At 45.4% G+C, this 21,942-nt stretch overlaps 1 protein-coding gene across 1 annotated transcript; it reads right to left on the reverse strand.

The window, feature by feature from the left end:
- Window positions 1-3,172: 3,172 nt before the first annotated feature.
- LOC113010371 (prothymosin alpha-B-like) lies at window positions 3,173-6,742 on the reverse strand. The gene is made up of 5 exons (XM_026149402.1): window positions 6,568-6,742; window positions 4,386-4,451; window positions 4,226-4,310; window positions 4,056-4,141; window positions 3,173-3,961 (listed from the first exon to the last, which is right to left on the reverse strand). The coding sequence occupies exons 1-5, from the start codon at window positions 6,610-6,612 to the stop codon at window positions 3,917-3,919; spliced, it is 327 nt and encodes a 108-aa protein (XP_026005187.1). The 5' UTR covers window positions 6,613-6,742; the 3' UTR covers window positions 3,173-3,916.
- Window positions 6,743-21,942: the final 15,200 nt, after the last annotated feature.

Consider the following 21,942-nt stretch of genomic DNA (forward strand, 5'->3'; position numbering starts at 1 on the left):
ACAATGTGTTTTTGTAACGGATTTTTAAAAATTCACTGATTTTATAAGACATTTTACTTAAACACAAAAATTAAGGAACACTTAAACACTGCTAATGATTCACACCTGTGGAGCTCACCTGTCCGTGCCCCCCCCCCACACACACACACACACACGTTGCCATGGTTTCTGTGATCCTGTGGGTGTAATGAAGCCGCTCGCTGTGTTTTCGACATTCCTGTGTGGATCTCTGCACTGCAGGCTGCGGCCGACATGACTGAACACAGATCAGATCCTCCTCCGTCCTTCAGGCTCCGTCATGTTCGACTCGCTGTAACACACTGACGGCAGACAGCTGCAGCTGCTGTGCACAGGTACACGAGTGCTATCAGCTTCATATACTGACAGCATCAGCACACATGAGAAAATGTGCTTCCACTGCAGCGCTGTGTGTAGCAGTCTGTGCCCGGTGGACTGGAGCCTGTTCTCCTTCCTAAAAGTTTTTATACCTGCAGTCCAACAAATCTAAGTGTCAAAAAGCTGCAGTTCCTGTAATGTCCACCAGAGGCTCCATAGACTTCTATGTTTACCGTTTTAATATTAGAGCAGAAGTAGACATGTTTACAGCCTCATAAAAAAACTTTTTCACCATTATTAGGGGTGTGGCCTATTTGACTGACAGGTGGATGGTGACACAGGTGGCTGGAGCTGCTAGCTGTCGGCTAGCTTCACCTGAACTAGACCTCTGCACCATGTATATGCTGTTGGAGCCTGTTTAATTCAATGATCTGACCAATCATATTACCGCTGTGAGGTTACTTGTACTAACTGGTGACGGCCATCTTTTAAATACAGTCTGTGGTGAGGATGTGAATCTGGAAAAATCTGTAACATCCAAAACAAAAAAACAAGAATCAAAGAAGTAATCATAATTTTAATAAACATTTCTACATCTTCTGGTTCATTTTAGGCCGTCTTAGATCATTTTGACCTCCATGTTTAAACTAAGACTTCACACTCTACAGCTGGTTTGGGCTGAGTTGGTATCTGGAGCTGGAGATGTGAAAGAACGTAGATGCAGTAGATGCAAGCTGACGTCTCAGAGTCCTCTTCTTCTTGATCCTTCCTGTAAAGAGAAACTCATATGATCAAACACACAGCAGCAGCTTCATTAACAGCTGTGAGAGAAAGCCTGGGAGACGTGCTCTGGCCCTTTACTCGATTTCAAATACCCCAAAATACCCAAATATTGACAGAAGTGTAAAAATTACAAGCACTCATTATACAAGCTGGTCCATTCATGTTGTCGTTTTGGTGGTTATTAATATTTTTTCACAGGCTTTGACACAAACGTGATTCCCTTTCTGCTCGGCTGATGCTGTAAAATAAATGTATCAAACTTTAAAATGAAGATGACTAAAGACTGTCTAAGGAAGCGCATCATATCAGAGTTTATGATGTTTCCATGCGACTCATCTGGGTTCACATCAGGAGCTAAATGCACGGAGGGCAGACTGCAAGAGTAAAATCTGAGCAGAGGATTAGAAATCAGCTTGTGCTGTAACTCATTTAGTGAAAATTCAGACTAACACCATAAATGGTTAATCTAAAGTTCTGAGAATGGGAAGAGCTCACTGCGACATCTGAGGACATGTTAACTGCAGCCTTGTTAAAGCAAGAAAACCACAAATATAACACAAAAAGCTCAGAAATGTCTGAAGAACTTTTTGTTAGGTTTGTGTGAGATTTGGATGATGAGTCAGAATGAGTTTGTTTTCTTTTTAATGTGAATTTGTATATTCTGTTTGCTGGATGTGGAACAGGAAGTGCAGCTTTTTAAAAGCCTTATAAACCGTGCAGTACCAGAGCTCGCCTCTAGGGGTGCTGTTGTATTCATGTTCATGTTTTTAATGTTGTCTAATGAATATTGAAAAGTGTCGGGTTTCTGTTACGTGTGCAAATATCACTGAGCTGTTTTAGGGAGCAGTTTGATAAATTGAAGGAAGAATAACAAGTTTTGATTTTCCACGCTCAGCGGGAATGTTGTCTTTTCCATAAACTGGGAAACTCTGTAGCCCGGATCATTAGAGGAGCTCTGTCTGCTTCCTTTGATAACAGATTCATAATATTTTACCTTTTCTGCCACAAAATGTTCTGCTAATCAGCCGCAAAGCTGAAATATGACTTTCTTATTTCTTTAGGAGCACCAACTTTCAACGATGCAGATTTCTGTGTCTGAATAAAACCAGAGAAAGATTTAAACTGGAGTTTCACAGACGACACATTCATTGTGCAAGCAGTGATTAAATATTTGAAGCTGTGAGTGAGTGTGCTGCTTGTTCTTGTATTCATCAGGTCCCCAAACTGTTCTATGAATTATATGAAGCTTTAAAAACACAACGTTGAGGACCCGTCGTGTTTAAATAATGCATTAAGACCTTAAATATAAAAAACTGCTCAGCAGTATGAAGAGAATCTTTGGATTTTAGACAAAACACTGAATCTGAAAACACGACTTTGAGCTTAAGCTCTCACTTCTTATTGTGCAGTTTTCCACCGCCTCACTGGAAGATCCTGAATCAGGAATTTCTCCAACTTTTTACTCTTTTTCTGCACTTTTTACATTTTCAAACCAAAGAACTTGAAATTGTAGAAGTGCACTTACCTGGACATTGGTCCAAATAAATTTACTAACAGACTAACTTACAAAATTAAACTTATTGGCAATGATTTTTCCCACGGACCTTAAACACAACCTCTACAAACGGAGGAAATTTATTAGAATACAGATCAGCTTCTCAGACCTTAATATGCTTTATTTTAATGTTAAGACTTTAAATTCATGCAGAAACCCTTATTTATGTGACACATTATGTTATTCTTACAACTTTCAACTATCAGAACTGCTTCTGTTTGCATGTTTGCAATATAGACAAAAAGAAGAGAAAAATCCAAAAGAAATAAACCACATTTAGTCTTTTGGAACCGCCAGTTTATTTTAGTACCAAACCTTAACTTTTATGTAATATGAATTATATGGATGTAATGAGTGTAAAATGTCCAATAAGATGTGCTGGACCCACCTCCTCGCTGTTGTGACCCTAAAGTAAAAGCAGACCTCAGGTTTACCTGCACTGCTTCCTCTTCCTCACAGGAGAGCAAAGCACAAATAAAAAGGGGCAGAGATACAAAGTACAACTCACAAAATAAAAGTCCGGTTTATTGTCAAACAACAAACTTTGCACATACATCAAAACAGGCCGTCATAAAACAAAAAGTCGCTGACAAAAACAAAACCAAAAGAAAAAAAACCAAAAGAAAGGAAAAAGAAAAGAGGCTCTTTTCTTTGGCCTTACCCTCCCATACAAACAAACTAGTTATGGTACAGCTAAAGTACATACATTAAATTTACTGGAATGCTCTGAGTTCAACGGCTTAAGAGGTTGTCTTTCATGTTTTTATTCATTTTATTTTTTTACACGTTTTTCTAAGATCTGTTGAGATATCGTAACATGGTCAACCAAGTAAAATCTTTCGTTAGAGAAGCACCGATTTGGTCTGACGGGATCGCTGCCGAGAGAGAAACTGCCCCCCTCCCCTCTCCTAACAATATGTACAAAAATATAAAATGTAAATAAAAATACAAACAAATTCTCCTTTTGTGTTGTTGCTGAAGAGAAGCCGGATTTCTGCGTCGTCGATGCGGTGGCGGGTTCCTCTAGAAAATTTGTCTCGCAGCGTCGAGGGGAGCTCGGGTGGGTGTGGGCGTGGCGGGTGTTTGTTGAACTCTACTTGCTAATGACCATGTTGGATTTTTTTTATTATTATTATTTTTTCCTTTAAATCAGTCCTCCAGCCCCTCCACCTGCGACATAGAAAAATGGTCAGAGGTGAAGAATCAGGAAGTGGTTCAGCAGGATGGCGCGGGGGAAACGCATCAATCGTCATCGTCGGTTTTCTGCTTCTTGGTTTCGACGTCGTCCTGAAAGAAGAGAAGACGGTGGCGGGTTAGACCGGCGCCTGCTGGGTGTCACGGCGACGCTCGATTTAAGGGCGTTTAAGCGCCGCTGCCTCACCTCGTCGTCGTCCTCGTCATCCTCAGCTGCCCGTTTTGTGCCACCCTCAATCTCGTCGTCGTCCTCCTCCTCATCTTCCTCATCACCTACAGGACAGAAGTTGAAAGGTGAGAAAGACTAACAAGAGTTCTTTATTTTTTTTTTAAAAGGCAAATAAGCCTTCAAGCTACCTTCTCCATCATCTTCCTCTTCTTCCTCGTCCACCTCCTCGTCCTCCTCGTCATCTACCTCGGGCTCACCGTTCTCTTCATTCTCCTGGAAAATACAAAAATGGTTAAAAATGTCCGACTCTGTGCAGAGAGCTGCTGCGGCGGCGGCGATGGCGCTCACCTTCCCATTGGTGGCGGCGTCTTTGCCGTTCTCCTTCTCCTCCACCAGCTTCTTCTCTTTCAGGTCCTGGAAACAAACAGAAGCAAACATCAGAAACTGAACCTGCTCATCTGCCCAGCAAAACGCGCTGCTGGGTTTAGACTCCGCCCACCGCTACCTGCCCTTCTACCTACTGGCCTACTTAGCAGCGTCCCAGTGCTTGCTGGGAGCTGCACGTTTTTCTGCCTTCCTATTTAAACACCATATTGGTCTCCGCAGATCCTCCCCCCACCTCTTCCCTCTCCTCCCACTCCATCCCCTCTAATGTGTTGTAATCTGATACTTTGATGTGGCCCGCGGGGCATTCTGGGTATTGTAGTCTTCTATGGGCCGCTGTCGCCGCCATATGTCACGAGACACGCCCGGGAGAGGCACTGCAATACCCAGGATGCACCCCGTTTAAAATAACACAGGAGGGCGCAGGAGCAGGGAGGGAGCAGGAGGAGGGGTCGGTGATGGAGGAGGAGGAGGCGGCGGAGAGAGCGCGATGCACGCTGCTGCTACTGCTCGTTGTAACGGAGGCAGGAAAGGACAATAGAAGACGACACATGGCAGGCGAGCGAAGACACGGCACCTTCCGCCTCCGTGCTCGAGCTCAGCGCGCACTAACGCCGCTTCTCTTCCTCGTTTTGTTCCCTCATAGCCTATTATCCCCGCCACACGCGCGCCTCACGCATCCACACGTAGGCTGTTATTGATTAATTGCTCTCCATAATCTTATTGGTTGAAATCCATTAAGCTGTTAAGCGGCAGGAGGAGAGCAGCCTGGCCGCGCGCTGCGCGTAAAAACGCGCCTGTGCGTAAAAACGCTCCACAACTAAAAATAGTGAACAGGCTCCCCGGATTACCCGCGCTAATGCCTGTCCAACTTTTCCCCTCTACACCTTCACCACCTCCTCCAAATGGACATTTGTTACAATCGCTCAGAATTATCGGGCTCGCTGCTGCTCTGATTCCCGGGATGATCGCGGTCCGCGGAGCCACAACTCCCCCCGCGGGGGCGATTAAACTTTTACCCGATCTGATCCAAAGTCCACGCGCACAAAAACTCGCGTTTTCACAACAAAAGCAGCTCAAACGTTTAAACGGAGGAAAAACCCGCAGAAAGAGGGGAAAACCAGCAACGTCACATCACACCTCCACAGCCCGGCCACGCGCGCTCACGCACACACACACACACACACACACACACACACACACACACACACACACACACACACACACACAGAAAGAAGTGGCTGCATTACAAAAAAAGAAAGAAAAGTTTCCCCTGAGACCGAAGCGCGCCCTGCAAACAAGCCCCGAAAACACCAAAGCAAAGCGGAAGCCCCGCGCTCACAACCGCTCACGCGCTCCGGGAGCGGAGACCGGAGCAGCTGAGGCTGGAGCAGCGGCGGCCGCCGACCTTCCGGAGTCGGTAAACAAACGGGGTCAGACGGTGCAGGCAGATCGGTGGCGTTAACAAACGGGCTCACGGAAATAAGAAATAAAAAAGGCGGGAGGAAAAGTGCAGAACCGAAAGTTCAGCGGAGGACTACGCACCGCCTGACGCGCTGTCCTCCATTCAAACGGAGCAAACCCCGGGCTGGAGGTCCGCGTCCACGCATCCACCGGCCGCTCACTCCGTCACCGCTCCCGGTAATGCGACCCGACCGAGTCCCTGCACCGGGAACGGAACCTCCCCTCGATCTAAACGCGTTAAGAGCCCGAGATGCGGGATAGATGTGCGCGGCGCCCCGGCGCTCACAACGAGCCCGAAAACCCCGCGGGGAGCGAGCCGGGGGACCGGAGCTGCTCGGTGTCCGGGTCCCGCTTGGATGTGCGCGTGGAGCAGCAGGAGAACCGAGCTGCTGGCAGAAACAAAGACCCGCGCAGACCGGGACGCTCCGGACAATGAGCCGCGGCGCTTTAACGCTGCCCGTGATGCGGTGCCGAGACCCCCCACTTCCCTCTACACACAGAGTTCAGGGGGAAAGACGCGAACACCGACTTTTCTTCTCCACCTCAGACTCCACAGAGTCCGAGCGAGCGCGAAGCGACGACGGAGAGGTTTTAAATGTAGGTTAGAGCCTGGAGAGCTTTATTCTTGTAAGGGGGCTCCGCGGAGACACGGCCCCGCGAATGGAGGTGTGCGGCGGCTTACCTTGGCAGAGATATCCGAGCCGGAGTCGACCTGTGTGTCTGCCATTGTTTAGTAGAATAAAATAAAGGACGGCTGAAATGAAAGGTTGAATAAAGTAAATCCCCTCGTCTCGGTTAGCGGATCAATCAGTATTATATTGTGCCAGTGGCCAATGCTTCTGACGGCCGAGCCTTTAATATAGGCTTGTGGGCGGGGTCTTCATGAGGTCGGTGGTCTCTGATTGGCCAGAGGCTCGGCAGAGGTGTTCTCCTAGCGCGTAGAGTAACAATGGATAGGATTTCTTAACCCAAAGGCCACGCCCCCTCCTATTCTATCGCTGCAACCGTCCCTTTCTCCCCTAAAACAATAATCAGAGTCGATAAAAGCCCACAAAACGGACCGGAGCCGGAACCGTGGCAGCTCCACAGCACCGTGAGCGCAAGAAAATCGAGTTTCCGTCGAGTTACGCAGTAAATATGTCGAATCGAGAGCGCTTCGGTTGACGTAGTGTCACTTTGATTGATTGATGTGCGTCTGGACGAGTCAAGCGGCGACTTCAGACGGTTTCTCCCGCCCACCGCCGCGACGGGGGAATAGAGGCGAAGTGTTTGGGAGGGAAACGTGGACGACACGGATGTTATTACGGATTAAATCGGGCTTTTCTCCCCAAAAGTTAGTGTCACATCTCAAGCTCCATGTGAACAACATCAGTCAGATACAAGGCGCTCAGAGTGTAAATGTGGAGCGGCGCCGCCATGTCACATCGCAGCTCTTCGTCGCCCCGCCCCTTCCCGACGTCCATGTTTGAAACTCATCCCTGTATGTGCGCACTTGACACTCTTGAGGGCTTTTTTTTTTTTTTTACATAACAGCCCATAAATTCGTGCGCCAAGGTCGAGACACAAATAAACACAGTGCCCGTCGAACAACACACACACAGCCGGCTCTGACGCCGTGATTCGGGCTGTTCGGGCTCAGTGAGCGGGTGCAGTGAACAGTGCTGGTGGCTCATTTCCTCCGCCTCCATTGTTAGGACCCACAGAGAAATGCCCCGCCGTGGAGGAGGGAAAAAAAGCAGTGCGACATAAAAGACATGCGATGAGAGAAGTGCGGAAAATAATTATAATGTGCTCATGAACTGACGCGCATTCTTATGAAACACAAGGGCAAACACGTATTTTCCTTACCGACTTTTGTACACATGGCTTTTACAAGCTGAACTGAGAAGGACAAAGCGGCACGCAAAAAAGGGTAGCCGCCATTGCTCAGTGTTGATGGGGGATGGGAGCAAAGTGTGCTCCGGTAACAGGCAGCCCACATTCACATTCTACTCTGATGACGCACTTGGCCGCAGAGGACGGCTCGGATTGGTCGGCTAAGTGGAATAAACACGGCTTTGGCGCACGGCAGGCGCTGATTGGTTACCGCCGACGTCCGTCAATTCGAAACTAGGCTCAGTCGGCTGGCGGTAAAGAGCGGGCCCGGATGCTGGATCCGGACTGTGCTTCCATCAGTGTAGAGTTTCAGTTCTGTCTTTGACATGTTTGATTTCCCAGTTGTTGCCTTTTAGTTTTAGCGCCACGATCTCTGAGAGACACTCATTATGCTTAATTGTTTGGAAAAGCCGGGCTCTTCATGTTTCATTAGGCTGTATTATAAAATATTTAAACAGGTATCAGAGAGAGCAGATGGAGGCGGTGATCCTTCAACAGAACCAAACTCTGTCTCCCTGCTGCATCCATCTAACCACGTTTTGAGTGTGTGGAAAATATGAATTTGCTGACATGCACCTGCAGCGCGTCGACCTGTTTATGTGTTGATTTTGAACTTGTGCATTAAAGCCCAACTTTTATACTGTGCATTACATTCATATACTGAGTAAAGATGATGGATGTAGCTAATGTGATGAGCCATCCCTTACTGAATCGTCCAGAAGCGTCTTGGTGTTGAAACCAGACGAGAAACTTGATACTGCCAGGAGTTTTAAGTCACATGCTCGTACCCCGAGTCATTGTCATTTTTGACTCTAACAGAGATCGTTATTTAAAAAGGAACACTATAAGGTATTGATTGCGACCATAGAGCCACCAGGAAAGTCTTTAATGAGGTTATAGATTGGGAGAGCCAAAGGTCAATGTGTCAAAGACAACTAAACCATCCAGAGGAGTCGCCCCCTGTTGGCCATTATATAAGAAAAAAGTACTTTTCAGAACCCGAAGCTATGTCCGAATTTTAACCTTGCAGGTAAATGTCTGTATTTTCGGGCTTAGGCTGCATTAAATCTGGTTTCCATGGTAACACCAGATGTAAAACACAACAGCAAAGTAAAAAAGTTCCCAAGAAAAGTTCCTGATGATTCTGAAGACACAGATCATTCGCAGGAACTATTATAGTTTAAAACAAGTGAAAAAAATCATCCTATGTGTCGAATCGAGAGCGCCGTGTGACCTCAGTAAACGCTATCATCAACAGCTTGTGGTCTCACTCGTGTGTTTCAACTCTAATCAAAGTCCATTAGTTCCCAGAAGGACAGTAAAGCTGGGTGTGATCGACAAGTCGCTAGCGTATAAGCATCCAGTATCCCTCTAATGTGACATCTTCTTAAGATAAGATGATGATGGTCAGTGGGCTCAGCTTCAGTCTTTACAAACTAACAGGTGACATCACGATGGCTACGTCCATCATTTATTCATCATGTGACTTCAGCATCCTACTGTAGAGTCAAAACCATCAGCTGTGTTTGCACAGAAACTAGCAGAGATGACGTATTTCCATCAGGTTTGAACTTCTTTTAAAGATGTCCTCTTTTTCTTAAAACATGAACTACACCCCAATAAAACATTGACTATTAAAATCATAAAACCAGGCTCGGTTTCCAGAAAAGAAGAAACTTTGTAAATGTAGAGTTGACAAATCAAACATGCACGTGGCTCGTAGATGTGCATTACTGCCTGCATCAGGCTCACCAACTGCAGACAAGACTGATGATTTCTTCTAAACATCTGTGTTTCCGGTGTGTTCGACACATTGGAAACTGAAAGAAGCCCGAAATGTTTTCTTAAAGTAAACAAAGTAACACAATTAATCAATTATAAGCAGAAAAGAGTAACAGAGTTGGTCAGTCAGATTCAGTACTGATTTGGTGCACCAGAACCCAACCGTCGGTCCAACTCTGGGTACAGAACAAATCTATGAGCCAAGGTTGGATTAACGGCCGTGCAGAGCGGTCAGCTGCGTCTGGCCTCCAAAGCTCTGAGTTTGCGGCGTGTCAATTGGTTGTAGATAATTTGATTAACCACAGATCTGAATTTGAATCACAGAAGATCAATATCAGCTGAGACAGGTACTTAATGTTCAGGAGAAGCAGAAGAAAGACTGCTGTTAGTTTAGTTTAATTCAGTGATAAATAAATGGTAAATAGCCTGTATTTGTATACTTAGGCTTTACATAGTCCAATAACACACTTTGGTTCTCAGGTTGGTCGGACCATGCTGGGTGTCAGCTGGTCCTCCTTTGCCATAACACAGCTGAGCATGCCGCCGCTCACAGTTTGTAAGGTTCAGGGATTTGATGCCAGAATAGCTCCACGCTAACACTGGAGTTCAGTGTAAATTTTAGATTTCAGAAATGAAAACTACACGAAGCACACACCGTCTCACTTTATTCACTGAAGCAGCCGCTGCTACATGATTATCGTCACCCCGCAGCAGCGAGTGCAGTCACATAAACTGGTCACTGATGCAAATCAGCAGCGGACGCAGACAATAACTCAGCCTGTTCACGGACAGCTGCGTCTTCTGATACACTCCCAGTGTGTGTGTTGGGAAACCGCTTCAGGCTGTAACAATTATCATATGAAAAATGTCCAGTTATACGTTTAAGAACATTTCAGACGCGACTTTAAATTCAAACGCAGAGACAGAAACTTTAGTTTAGAGTGCAGATCATCTTTACTGAGCTCTAAAAAGAAAACAATCCAGTCATTGCTACAGTATTAAACTGCGGGTCATACCAACTGGGAATATGTCGACTTGTTATATAGAATTTATGTGAAGGTTTCTTTTATATTGGGGATATTTTCATATTACTAACATAAAATAATCTTGTTTCCATGAAGTTATCGAGTCCCAGAACCTGCAGTTCCTTTAACGGCCACTCGAGGCTCCAGCAGTGAGTCCGTCCCCATAGTTAAAACATCCAAATGTGCAGCTGGAATAAACATGTTTACAGCCTGGTACAAAAACTGTTTTGGTCTCTATAGTAAATGTAAACTTTTAAAACAACTGTACGGAGTTTATTTTTTATATAACTCTTCTGTTTAAACTGTGTTAAGACTTAAAGCTAAATGTAGCATATTTAGCTGCTTTGCTTAATGGAACTACATTTAATTCCTGGGCTGCTTCCTCCACCAGCTGTCTCGGTCTTCATCTTGATAAACCGAGCAGATACTTGAAGTTTACACAGCTAAATATCTTGAAAGCTTACTTCGTGACCCATTGTTGGAAACTGGAATTGGCTGGACCGCGCTATGAATTCTGGGATATGGTGGGCCAAGAAGGACACACCCGACCCATCCTTCAAATTCGGGGAAAAGGAGGACTCAATTGTCGGCTGTATTCGGAGGAGTCCACGAATTTGGACAGCCTTCAGCTCATCGCTGTGACGTAATCGGTCAGGAGGATGCAGCTCAGGAATTTGGACACACCCTTAGTCTCTCTGATGCTTCAGCTCACGTTACTCTACAAGCTACAGTTAGCTTCTTCTGACACGCTCTATGATGTGGACTTTCACCGTTTATTTAACTTCATGTAGAATCATCAGCTAACGTAACGAGCAAGTGTTTGTAGTGTCAGCTGAGTTAGAGAATATGAGGCCTGAGGTGTAAACAGGATTATTTCAACTCAGATTTAATCAAATCTAACATTTTGATTAATAGCTGTTATTTTTGTCAGATTGCTTTATGCTTCTTAACATCTTGATGCTGTTTTTTGTAAAAAGCATTGCTGCTGAAGATGCGTTACAAATAAATTTGCCTTATGTTGCCTTTTAAAATAACATTTAAATCCATTTAAAATACCACGCAGACTCACTTATTAACCATCAATGCTTCATCCATACATCTGGGTATAAAGATGCTCAGTTTGCAGCTGAGCTCAATAACTCGCTCCTGAATATTTAACCACATCAGCTCAGTTTAAGTTCATCAGTTCGGGGTGTTTGAATTGGATTTTAAATATTTTCGGAGCTTCAGCTCTGACACTAATCCAGGTTTCAAGTTAATCCCAGTCAGCCTGTAAGGGGAGACGTTTGGTTTGTGGGTGAGTCGACGTTACTCAAACACACAAAGCTTCTGTTTGGTTTCTGGTTTTTCTTGCTGGCTCCTGCAGGCCAATGTTCAGGCTGTGTCATCGTGACTGGAGGGAGGAGAGATAAAGAAGGGCCACCGTGGCGGCGGCAAAGGGAAAAGTTTTCTGGTGGTTGTGTATCATTCATCCGGCGTGCAGCCGACATGTCTGAACCTGTCGCAGCGACGCAGTGAGGTGGACGCAGCAGAAGAAGTTCAGATGAATCTGAGAGAGCGAAGCTCACAGAGGCTTTTCTGACATTTCCAACATCCAGTTGTTGTTTCAGCTTCAGTGTAATCTGCACTGAGAGCAGTTTCTCTTAAACCTGCGGTTTTTGATCAGGTTAGTGTGAAGCTCTTTGTGTCCGCTCCTCCCCCACAGCGAGGACTCCTCTGACAGTTTGATTTTTATCTCGAACCTTGAATACTTTCAGTTTTTGGCTGATAAACCAGTTTTATACATTTTCTATTACACTTTATTTTTTTCTCTCAAAAAACTCTCAACTTCAAAGTTTAAAGAAAAAGGTTTATCTAAACGTTGGCACACTAAACTGATGTCCACCTTTCTTTGGTATTTATTTAATAGAGAGAATGCACTGCTATAAAATCTGATGGAAGCAGTTACTACACTGTGATTTTGAAGGTACAAGTTAATATTTGAGGTAAAGAAAAACGATCCTCTGCAGGATTTTGGTGTTGTGAGTTCATAAAGTCAAAAGGTCAAAAAGTCAAAGCAAGTAAAAAACAACAAAGTGACATCGTTTGACTTCCCGGGACGAGAACACACTGAGACTCCATGAAGACTTTTATTGGTGGATTTGAATCCATATCAGACAAATAATAAAGCAGTGCTGATGATGAAGAAGAAGAACATTTTCCACTCAGTCCATGTTCCTGTCCATTTTCAGAGGAACGCCACTTGACCTATAAATCATTCAAGCATACGAAAGTCTCCAAAGTCATGAACCGCTGCTGTCTCTGCCCATGACACACAACTCAGCAAAGAAACAGCCTGTAGCTGTATGAGCAGACACTCTGTTACCAGCAGCCTGTCACAGAAGCTTGTTATTTGTTCTCTTTAGTTTGTATCTGTGAAAAATATCAAAGACAACATTAAAAGTATTTTTGCACCAACCAGGTGATCTCCAAAGAGATCTGAGCACGTCACGCACCGGGTCCTTAATCTGAGGAACCCGAACAAGAGGAGAACATAAGAACTAGAGAAGATGGAAAAATGCCAGACGCAGGACCTGAGGATGCACCAGCTCATCAGCTGATCCATCTACTGTTCACTGAAGCGTCTCAGAGGAAGGCTGAGTGTCAGTCATTCTGAGGGACGGCTGAAGTCTGATGGAGGGAGGAGTCTGAATCAGTGTCAGCAGGGAGGAGGTCAGGAGGTGGAACCAGCCCGGACAGGTCACCAGAGACAGACAGCCATCCACGCACACGCGCGCGCGCGCACGCACACACGCACACACACACACACACACACACACACACACACACACACACACACACACACACGCACATGCACGCACAGTTAAGAATCACTAATTACCTGAAACACACTGTAAAGCAAAGGTGTCTATATACTTCTGACCACCAGATGCCTGCAGTGTGTCTACTGTAGGCAGACAGAGCACAGCTGCATGTGTCTCCACTTGTTTGGCCCCCTAATGGTCAAATATCACATCAAGCATGTTTAACATTTAATGGGATGTAAAACGTTTGAGCTGCGCGCTCTGCGAAACATGTGGCAACAGGCAGCAGTGAGACATGGATGTGTTTAACCCGCGCTTTCTGGCACAAGAGGAAGTGCTCACAGCTCGTCTGACCGTGACTTCCTCTGAAGCAACACTGAGTCACGTTCGGCCTTTTTCAGCACGAGCTGAATGTAACGCGCAGGTTTGTGTTCAGCCGTGTTTATTTAGCCCATAGACAGACTCCAGGTTGACTCGGCAGCACAATCCAGGACACACGGAGCTGGAAACAGTTCATTTACAAAAAGAGTGCTTTCCTGAAAAACGTCCAATCAGAACCTGGTTCATCCTCAACTGACGGCAGCGCTGCGTTTACAGCTATTTGTTTATGAAGCAAAGTAGTAAACCTTTAATACCTGTAGCACCTTTAGCCTTTATAAGCAACATAGAAATATCTAATAATTACCTGATTAAAGGTTAAAGTTTGTGAAGCCGTAATTAGAAAATAATTATGCTTATCATTAATCAGAAAAAGATAGAAGAGCGTGGTTTGTCTGCAGAGCTGCCACTGAGCAAAGACCTCCGGTCTAATGTCCTCAGCACAGACGAGACCAAAGAGGAGACGTTTGTCTATAATGCTCAGCGCCTCAGAACGGCTGCAGCACGCTGGTGAAGGAGCGAGCACTGGGTCATCTTACAGACACTGAGTTGACTCCTGCTTTACAGCCACTGTCGGGGAGTAATGGAGTACATGTACCACCGTTACGTATTTAAAATACAAAATATGAGTAACTGTATTCTGTTACAGTTACCGTTTCAAAAGGTGGTAATCAGAATACAGTTACTTTGCTGAAATAAATGGATTGCGGTCTTTTCCTGTTTCATATGTTGGGCTATGGCCTCTCTGTTTTTGGTAATTCCACGCAGGTGGAAACCCAAACAGACACGCATTAAGAGGCTCAAATGCCCGTGTCTCCCCTATTTGCGGCCCGCATAAGGACGTGAAGAAATGTTTTTTAAAATTAATATTCAAAACATGCTTTAATATGAAGGCAACGGGCAGAGTGTTACAGGCCTAAAGCATGTGCTGCAGGGAGAATGGACCCGTGATGTGTCTGTGAGCGAGGGAGGGAGAACAAGGAAAAGTAGGAGCTGTCACGGAGCAGAAACAGGAGCTGGAAGCATGTAAATATAATAATAACCACTGCAGCCAAACAGAGAGCCTGACGAGCCCAGTTGTAAGTAAGCTGTTAAGACTCGACTGTACGCTGTGTTCGTGTTTTCCTCTGAAACAATAAGCTCCGTTGCAGCAGCCTTTCAACGCCTCTCTCTGTCTCTGCTAGCAAAGTTGACCCAGACAGCAAAGTAAAGCTAGTTTTCAGCTACGAGCCGACACGAACCCGACGTATTAGCCAGAGGTCCCTTTACTACGGTTCGGAGCCGCGGACCTGTTTTATATGCGCGAGGAATAGTTTCTATACGAGATCGCTGCAAAAAGTGCAGCCTTACCTAATGTCCACCTACTGTTACTCATTTATATTAAGATTTAAACATCTAGCTGGTGTTGGTGTGGAGAGTAACCTTCAGTAATAGTCATAAATCACAGCAATAGCACATTCATGTAGCTGTAAAAAGCATGATAATATATTAAGTAATCCAAAGTATTCAGAATACGTTACACTCATTGAGTAATGTATACGTTACAAAATACATTTTGGGGCATGTAATCTGTAATCTGTAGTGGAATACATTTGAAAAGTAACCTTCCAACACCGTTTACAGCCAAGGCCGTTTAAAGCTTGGTAGAAACCAGCAGCAGATCTAAGAATGTCTAAAACAGGAATCAAGTGCAGACTGAAGCTGAGTGCTGTGCAGAAATGAACGCTGCAAACCTCGATGGCCTGAAGCTGCGCTGTGAAGACGACCAGAGCTCGTCCACAGCGACATGACGGCCACACAGAAACCTTCACTCCTGCTAACAGAGCTTCTACAAGCCATGAGGTGGACTCAGTGGTTCTCACACAACTTTCACTTTGTAAGCACTTTGGGACTTTTGTTGTCACACATCTCTAAATGAATGAACTCGTGCATTAGTTTTGGTTCCATTATGACGAATCTGTGTGTTCAGTTTAAGTTGTGCTCGTATAATTTTAGATGCAGATGATTTTCCTCGTGTCTTATGTATTTCTTGTGAACCTTGGGTACTTTCTTTTTCTTCTGACTGCTCATGAACTCTGTTTCCACTCTTGCTTTTATTGTGGATTTATTTTGGTTGAATAACTCGAGCTGCTCCTTTAATCGTTGCCATACCTGCACGTGTGCATGTGAGTGCTCGTTTTGAATTGTGAAACACGACAAATATAGAATCAGCACTGCCTGATCTGGCACAAGAGGAAGTGCTGAGGGCACGAACAGTGACAGGCCTATGAGGGTTATTAGGTCACGCTCCGTGAACAGCAACAGTTACCGCCTAATTCATACGAGCGACAGCCTGGATGGAATCTGATTCGCGCGCTGAAGCCAAAATAAAGTGAAACCTGAATGAATGAAAAGCAAACACAGAGTCAGTGTGAACGGGAGCAAATCTCTGCAGCAGGTTCAACATCTGGTGTTCAGCAGCCGAGCCGAGGCCGTCGCGGCGGCGCAGTAATGAACACGGAGTCCCAGTCACATGTTACTCTGAGTGCTTCTTCTAAATGTCTCACTGACACTGATAAAGGATGATTCTCTGCATCCGCTTGTCATCTTTAGTAACCAGCAGCCAATGAAAGCTTTCCCCTCGCTCTCCACAGGGTCACATGACTCTGCCATCCTTCTCACTCGCCCACAGCTTGATTTCCCCGTTCACCATCGCCTCTTTCGCTCTCCCTCTCTCTCTGTCTCTCTCTTTATCGATTACCCCGACAAGGACATTATGCCTGACGTATGACATTACATGGAGCAGAGACAATGGAGGGCAGAGAGATAAGTGATTATCACCTCGAGGTGTTGGAGGCTCCTTTTGTGCAGAGCACATTGTGCAGTCTTTCTTTCTTTCACGTCTTTGCACAAACAATTTTTTAAAAAGGGGCAAAAATCAGTTCAGTGTGAGCGGTTGACCCTGTGTGCACGGCCTCATCTACACAAAGGATTTAATAACAATAACTAACCCTGCACACAGACGGTTTGTTCTCATGTTCCACCTGAATCGGCATCATTTTAAACACGTTTCAGGTGGAACATGAAGATGAAACAACAGAGACCAAGAAAAAATCAAACAAATGTCAGAATAAAAGTGAAGCTGCAGAAACAGGGCTGCTGATGCTGTGAGAAGCTCAGTGCAAATACAACAAAAGTGATAGTGTTCGTCCCTTAATGAAGCGGTCTGGTGTGGATGTCACAGCTGAGTCTCTTTTGTCTAATGGGAACTTTGAAGTTTTGTGACATTTCACTGATACGTCAGCCTCTTGTTGTTGTTGTTGGTCGTTTAATCCTCTTTATTTTCTCCCTACATTATTTCCACGTGTGGTCGATACCTTTTAGCAATTTGAGGGAATTCCTTGTGACACTGCTGAAAATAAACTGGTGACCTGCATAACTATGGTAACTGGGATGGACTCCAGCCCCCCAACGACCCTGGATAGGAGAAGTGAATGAGACGATGGATGGATGGACAAGATTTCAGTCTTTTGCAAACATGCTCAGTAAAATGTTTTGGTTCTTCATTTTTAAGTGTTCACACTTCAGTGGTCGTTGTTACCGGACTGATGTGTTGGTGTGATTCAACCTCGTCGCTCACAGATCCTTTTTATGCTGACCTTTCTAAAATAGTAAGACCTTAAAAAGACCCTAAAACTGACCTTTATGAGCGGTCACCAGCAGTGGGGACAAAGAAGAAAAGGGGGAATCATTTCTTCAGCTGTGGAAACGCGCCTGCATGTGCGGTCCACCTTCATTAACGGCACACTGGACTAAAGAAATAAACTTGGTTGGATTACAACTGCAGGAAAAACACTGCAGTTCTCCTCCAATCAGAAACATTAACTGCAGGAACTTCCTCCAGGGACCAGGAAGTATGAATTTAATCTGCCTAATCTGCGTGGAAACGTTAAATAATGAGCTCTGTAATTCAGTGAGAAACAGCTGGAGGAACTAAAAATCGGGTCCCTAAGTTCCCAAACCCCTAGGAAGTATCGACCCCCCGGGAGGTTTTGGAAGTAGAAGAACTTCATTTAGACTCTGTTTCCTTTATTAGGCGAGCACCTCAAATGGTTCTGGAAGCTCCCGTGGACACGAAGGGTTAACGGGAGTCCCGCACTCAGGGTAGGTTTGGTTTACAGCTGAGCTTCAAATTACCTGTTGATATCGGCTGCACTACAGCGCACATGCTCGGCCCCGAGGGGCTTTCTCATCCTTGCAGTAACGCCGCTCTTTCATTCGCTTCATGATGCAGAGCGACGGCGAGCTGCACACTGATTCGCTGACCTGTCAGTTACCAGCGAGGAAACAAACTGAACAGGAGCGCGCCGCTTCAAAGCCAGGTCAAATATTAAACATACAAAGATCTGAGCACACAGACTAAAGTCCATAAAACATTCAAAAAACATTAAATAATCCATGAAGCTTGCTCACATCCACCAACAATAAACTGTAAAAGTGAGCATGTGTTCGGCTACGAGGGAAACACATCGTGAGCTGAGTGTTCATTAATATTTAACAGCCTGGTGGCCCGAGAGATAAAAGAATTGTTCAGCCTGTTAGATCCTGCCTTTGGTGGTGGAAATATCAGACTCTCCCCGCGGACGATGAAGGGGACGGACCGACCGGCACACCAAAGAGCTCGCCAACCTCGTCTGGACGCCGGATCCTGAAGGTTCAACTGTGTTTACGCTGAAACGAGTCAGACTGAAGTCTTTCATTTGAGAATAAGGTGACGAGCAAACAGTGGACTGAAGGATGGACGTACAGGGTCCGTGTAGAAGATCCCCAAACATGTCTGGCTGCTGATTGTTCAGACGTCTGTGAGGAAACATATTCTCAGCGGAGATATGAGCTCATTAAACTCTTTCATAATGACTTTATGATCTCTGTCACTCGCTTCATACAGATAGACAGATTAGTCTGTTGATCATACGGGATTCCCTCTTTAAAAACACACCAGTGACCCCAGACTGTACGATCATGTTTGAACCGAGTATCTTAACTTAGTGACAAACAAAGGTTCCCAGATGTTCCCTGATGTTTCCCGATCAGACTCTAAAACAGACCAATAACACAAACATACTGCGGTCCATTCAGATTCAGTCTGAGTAGGAAATCCTCTTCGCTGTGGGTGTCACAGTCGTGAGCCACTCAGATGTTTGCAGGACTGCAGGTACACAGCTGGATGGTTGTGACCACAGGACACAAACACCAACATTGTTTGGGTCAAAAATAATCTCTTCAGTCTTTTTCACTTTCAAAGCTTGGAGCTCTGAGTCACAACAAACGCCTCGTACTTCAGAGAGGACGCTCGTACTGTAAAGAGCGCAGTAAACACAGCAGTATTTTAAAGAGTAACTGTGTGGATGAGCACACAGAGCAGGGCTCTACTGTGGAGATGACACGACTCAGATTTGTAACCTTTTCCTGGGAATTAATGAGAACTTTCTTTTTTTATGACACTTTTACTTCTTTTTGTCACTTTAATTTTCAAGCTGAGCCAAACGTTTGTTCTTAACTAACTTGTTGTTTTATTGCTTCATGAATCTGTTATGATTGCGTGTGTGACGCTGAGCTGGGTTTGACGCGCCGTCACTGCTTCTACTGCGTGAATGCTTTTTGTTGCAAACAGCCAACTGTTTAAAATAAAAACAGATGCATGTTTGCAGCTGCAGACGCAGCGTGTCGGCGTGTGAGAATCCTGGAAAACCAGAATCCGACTGAAGCTGCTTCCAGCTCCATTTTCACTCCGGTTCGTAGAGGAGCACGCGGCTCACAATAACCGCCGTTACATGGTGCAGCCTCTCGGCCCGTCCTCCGTGCTGCTCGCTGCTCTGCATCCTGAATGAACCTGAAGTGTTAAACTCATCACTTCCTGTGTGGGAGGAGAGACACCTTCAGCTTTAGTAACCGACTTATGAAAATAACCACAACTGGCACACTCCACAGCTTATTACTGCTTCTCACTGTTTTCTCTTTGGTTGATGGGCGTGAACCTGCTGGATGTTAGCGCCTGCAGTTTGTGGTCGGCTCCGCGAGTCCTGATGTTTAACAGTTACGCTGCATGTGAGGCGTGTTCTGTGTGTGCATCTCACAGAGGCTCGGCCTTCGCTCTGCAGCTTTACGAGGCCGTAGCCCGGGGCTCCACGTTTACTGCAGGAATTCTCTTTGTAAGAACAAGCTGAGACAATGAGGGGCTGGCAGGCCCTGCTGCTCCTCCTCAGCTCCTCCTCAGCTCCTTCAACAGCTCTCCTCCTCCTTCACCAAGGAAACACTTCTGTTTCCACAGTGCCTCAGTGCAAGGCAGCAACACTCAACACTAATGTGGCCTCTAAATGTAAGAAGTGTCTTGTCAGGCTCACAGATGTGAATAAGGTGTAGCTGCTGATAGATAACGCTTCTGCAGACCAACTACATTAAGAAGTTAGAGTTTATCAGTCAGGAGATCTTGCGTCTTATTAGCAAAGCCAGACATTAAGTCCTGCATAAAGACCTGGAAAAGTTTCTCCACGTCTAGGTTGGATTATTGAAACTCCTTTTACTTTGGTCTTAACCCGACTCGTCTCCATAGGCTGCAAATTGTTCAGAGCGCAGCTGCTCGTCTCCTCACTGGTACCGGGCGACGTGTCTCTATCACCCGTCCTTGCCGACCTGCATCTGATTCTATTCAATCCTTCAAATCGCGGTTAAAACCCACCTAGTTAGCCTCGCCTTTTCTACCAGTTAGTGCATGTTTGTTAGTTTAATGCTTATTTCTATCTTCGATCTGTTCTTAACTACTTTTAATCATTTTTAAAGTTTTTGACTGTTTTATCCTTTACACATATTGTTCTTTTATGCTTTTATATGCATTTCTTTTGCTTCTGTGTTTTAATGCCAGTTAACCTCCATGCTGGTACTTTGCCACAGCCTTCGTCCTCCCTGTTACTTCATCTTACTTCACCACTGGTTTTTGAATGTGCTATATAAATAAAGTTTGCGGTTGTTGTTGTTGTTGTTGTTGTAAGGTGTAGCTGCTGACAGATAACGCTTCTGCAGACCAACTACATTAAGACGTTTATCAGTCAGGAGATGTGATTCACTTCTTGCTGGTTTCCTTTTCACACGCTTAAACATCTCTACATTCATATCTACACCTTCATCTGGAAATGTTACCTATATGACATCATCAGAAGGAAATCTGATAACAGAAGGACGCCATGTTGTTTGTGAAACTCTGCTTTTTCACCGTGTGGCTTAAACGCCAGCGAGCCCAAACCCTCAGTGCTTTACTGGTGACTCAGATCATTTCATGTTAAATCCAAAAGTACGAGTCAGAGAGAAGCAGGGTTTCTTTTTTCCAGAATTTGTGTCAAATATTTTGATTTTCAGACACACCAGCAGGGAAGAAGCTGGAGTCTCTCGCCGGCGTTGGACAGATTGTCCTGAAAAATGGTGAATGACTCACCTGCAAAAATACCAACATCCCCATCAGCAAACACGCGAGCTCCACAGACCCTCAGCGGCCCAGCCCACTCCACTCATATCAAAACTGCTGGTGTGGCTCATCTATGCACAAGGTGTCCTTTGGTGCATGATGCTCGGTGTTACAGACACGAGTCAGTCTCGCCGTGTTACTGTGCGTGTTTTAGCCCGGGCCTATGATGTTACTCTAACACTAACCAAGTTATTTTAGTGCTTAACTCTAACCCGCAGCATAAAGCTGAAAGCACAAGAGGATCATCTCCAGCCTGAAAACCTGCAGCTTCATCCACCTCCACGCCTCCAGCCTCCAACCACAGACTGTCTGGATGAGAATGCATTGTCTGGACCTCTGATTGGTGAAGGCCCCGTCAGAGCCTCTGCTGGAAGTGATGAAGAGCATCACGTAACATCATTACTTCCTGTTTACAAAGTCTGTTTTTTATCTTCAGCCTTTTTCACACATGAACTCCAGACGTCGGTGGAAGAATCAGGTCAAGTCATTGTTCAGAGTTATCCTTTCTCACATGTAGCATGCAGCAGGAAATAGTCTGCTTCACACTGCTGGAGACGCTCGGTGTGGTTTTGACGCTGGCTGATTGGAGCGCTCGTGGGAGCCGGAGGAGCGCCTCCGTCCACAGCAGCTCGCGGCTGCGGCGCATGTGTGAAAGCAGCTTTTCTTTAATTACTGCTGCTCAGTTTGTTGGCTCA

The sequence above is a fragment of the Astatotilapia calliptera genome, chromosome 18, assembly GCF_900246225.1.
Source record: "Astatotilapia calliptera chromosome 18, fAstCal1.2, whole genome shotgun sequence".
In the NCBI taxonomy this organism is placed as follows: Eukaryota; Metazoa; Chordata; class Actinopteri; order Cichliformes; family Cichlidae; genus Astatotilapia; species Astatotilapia calliptera.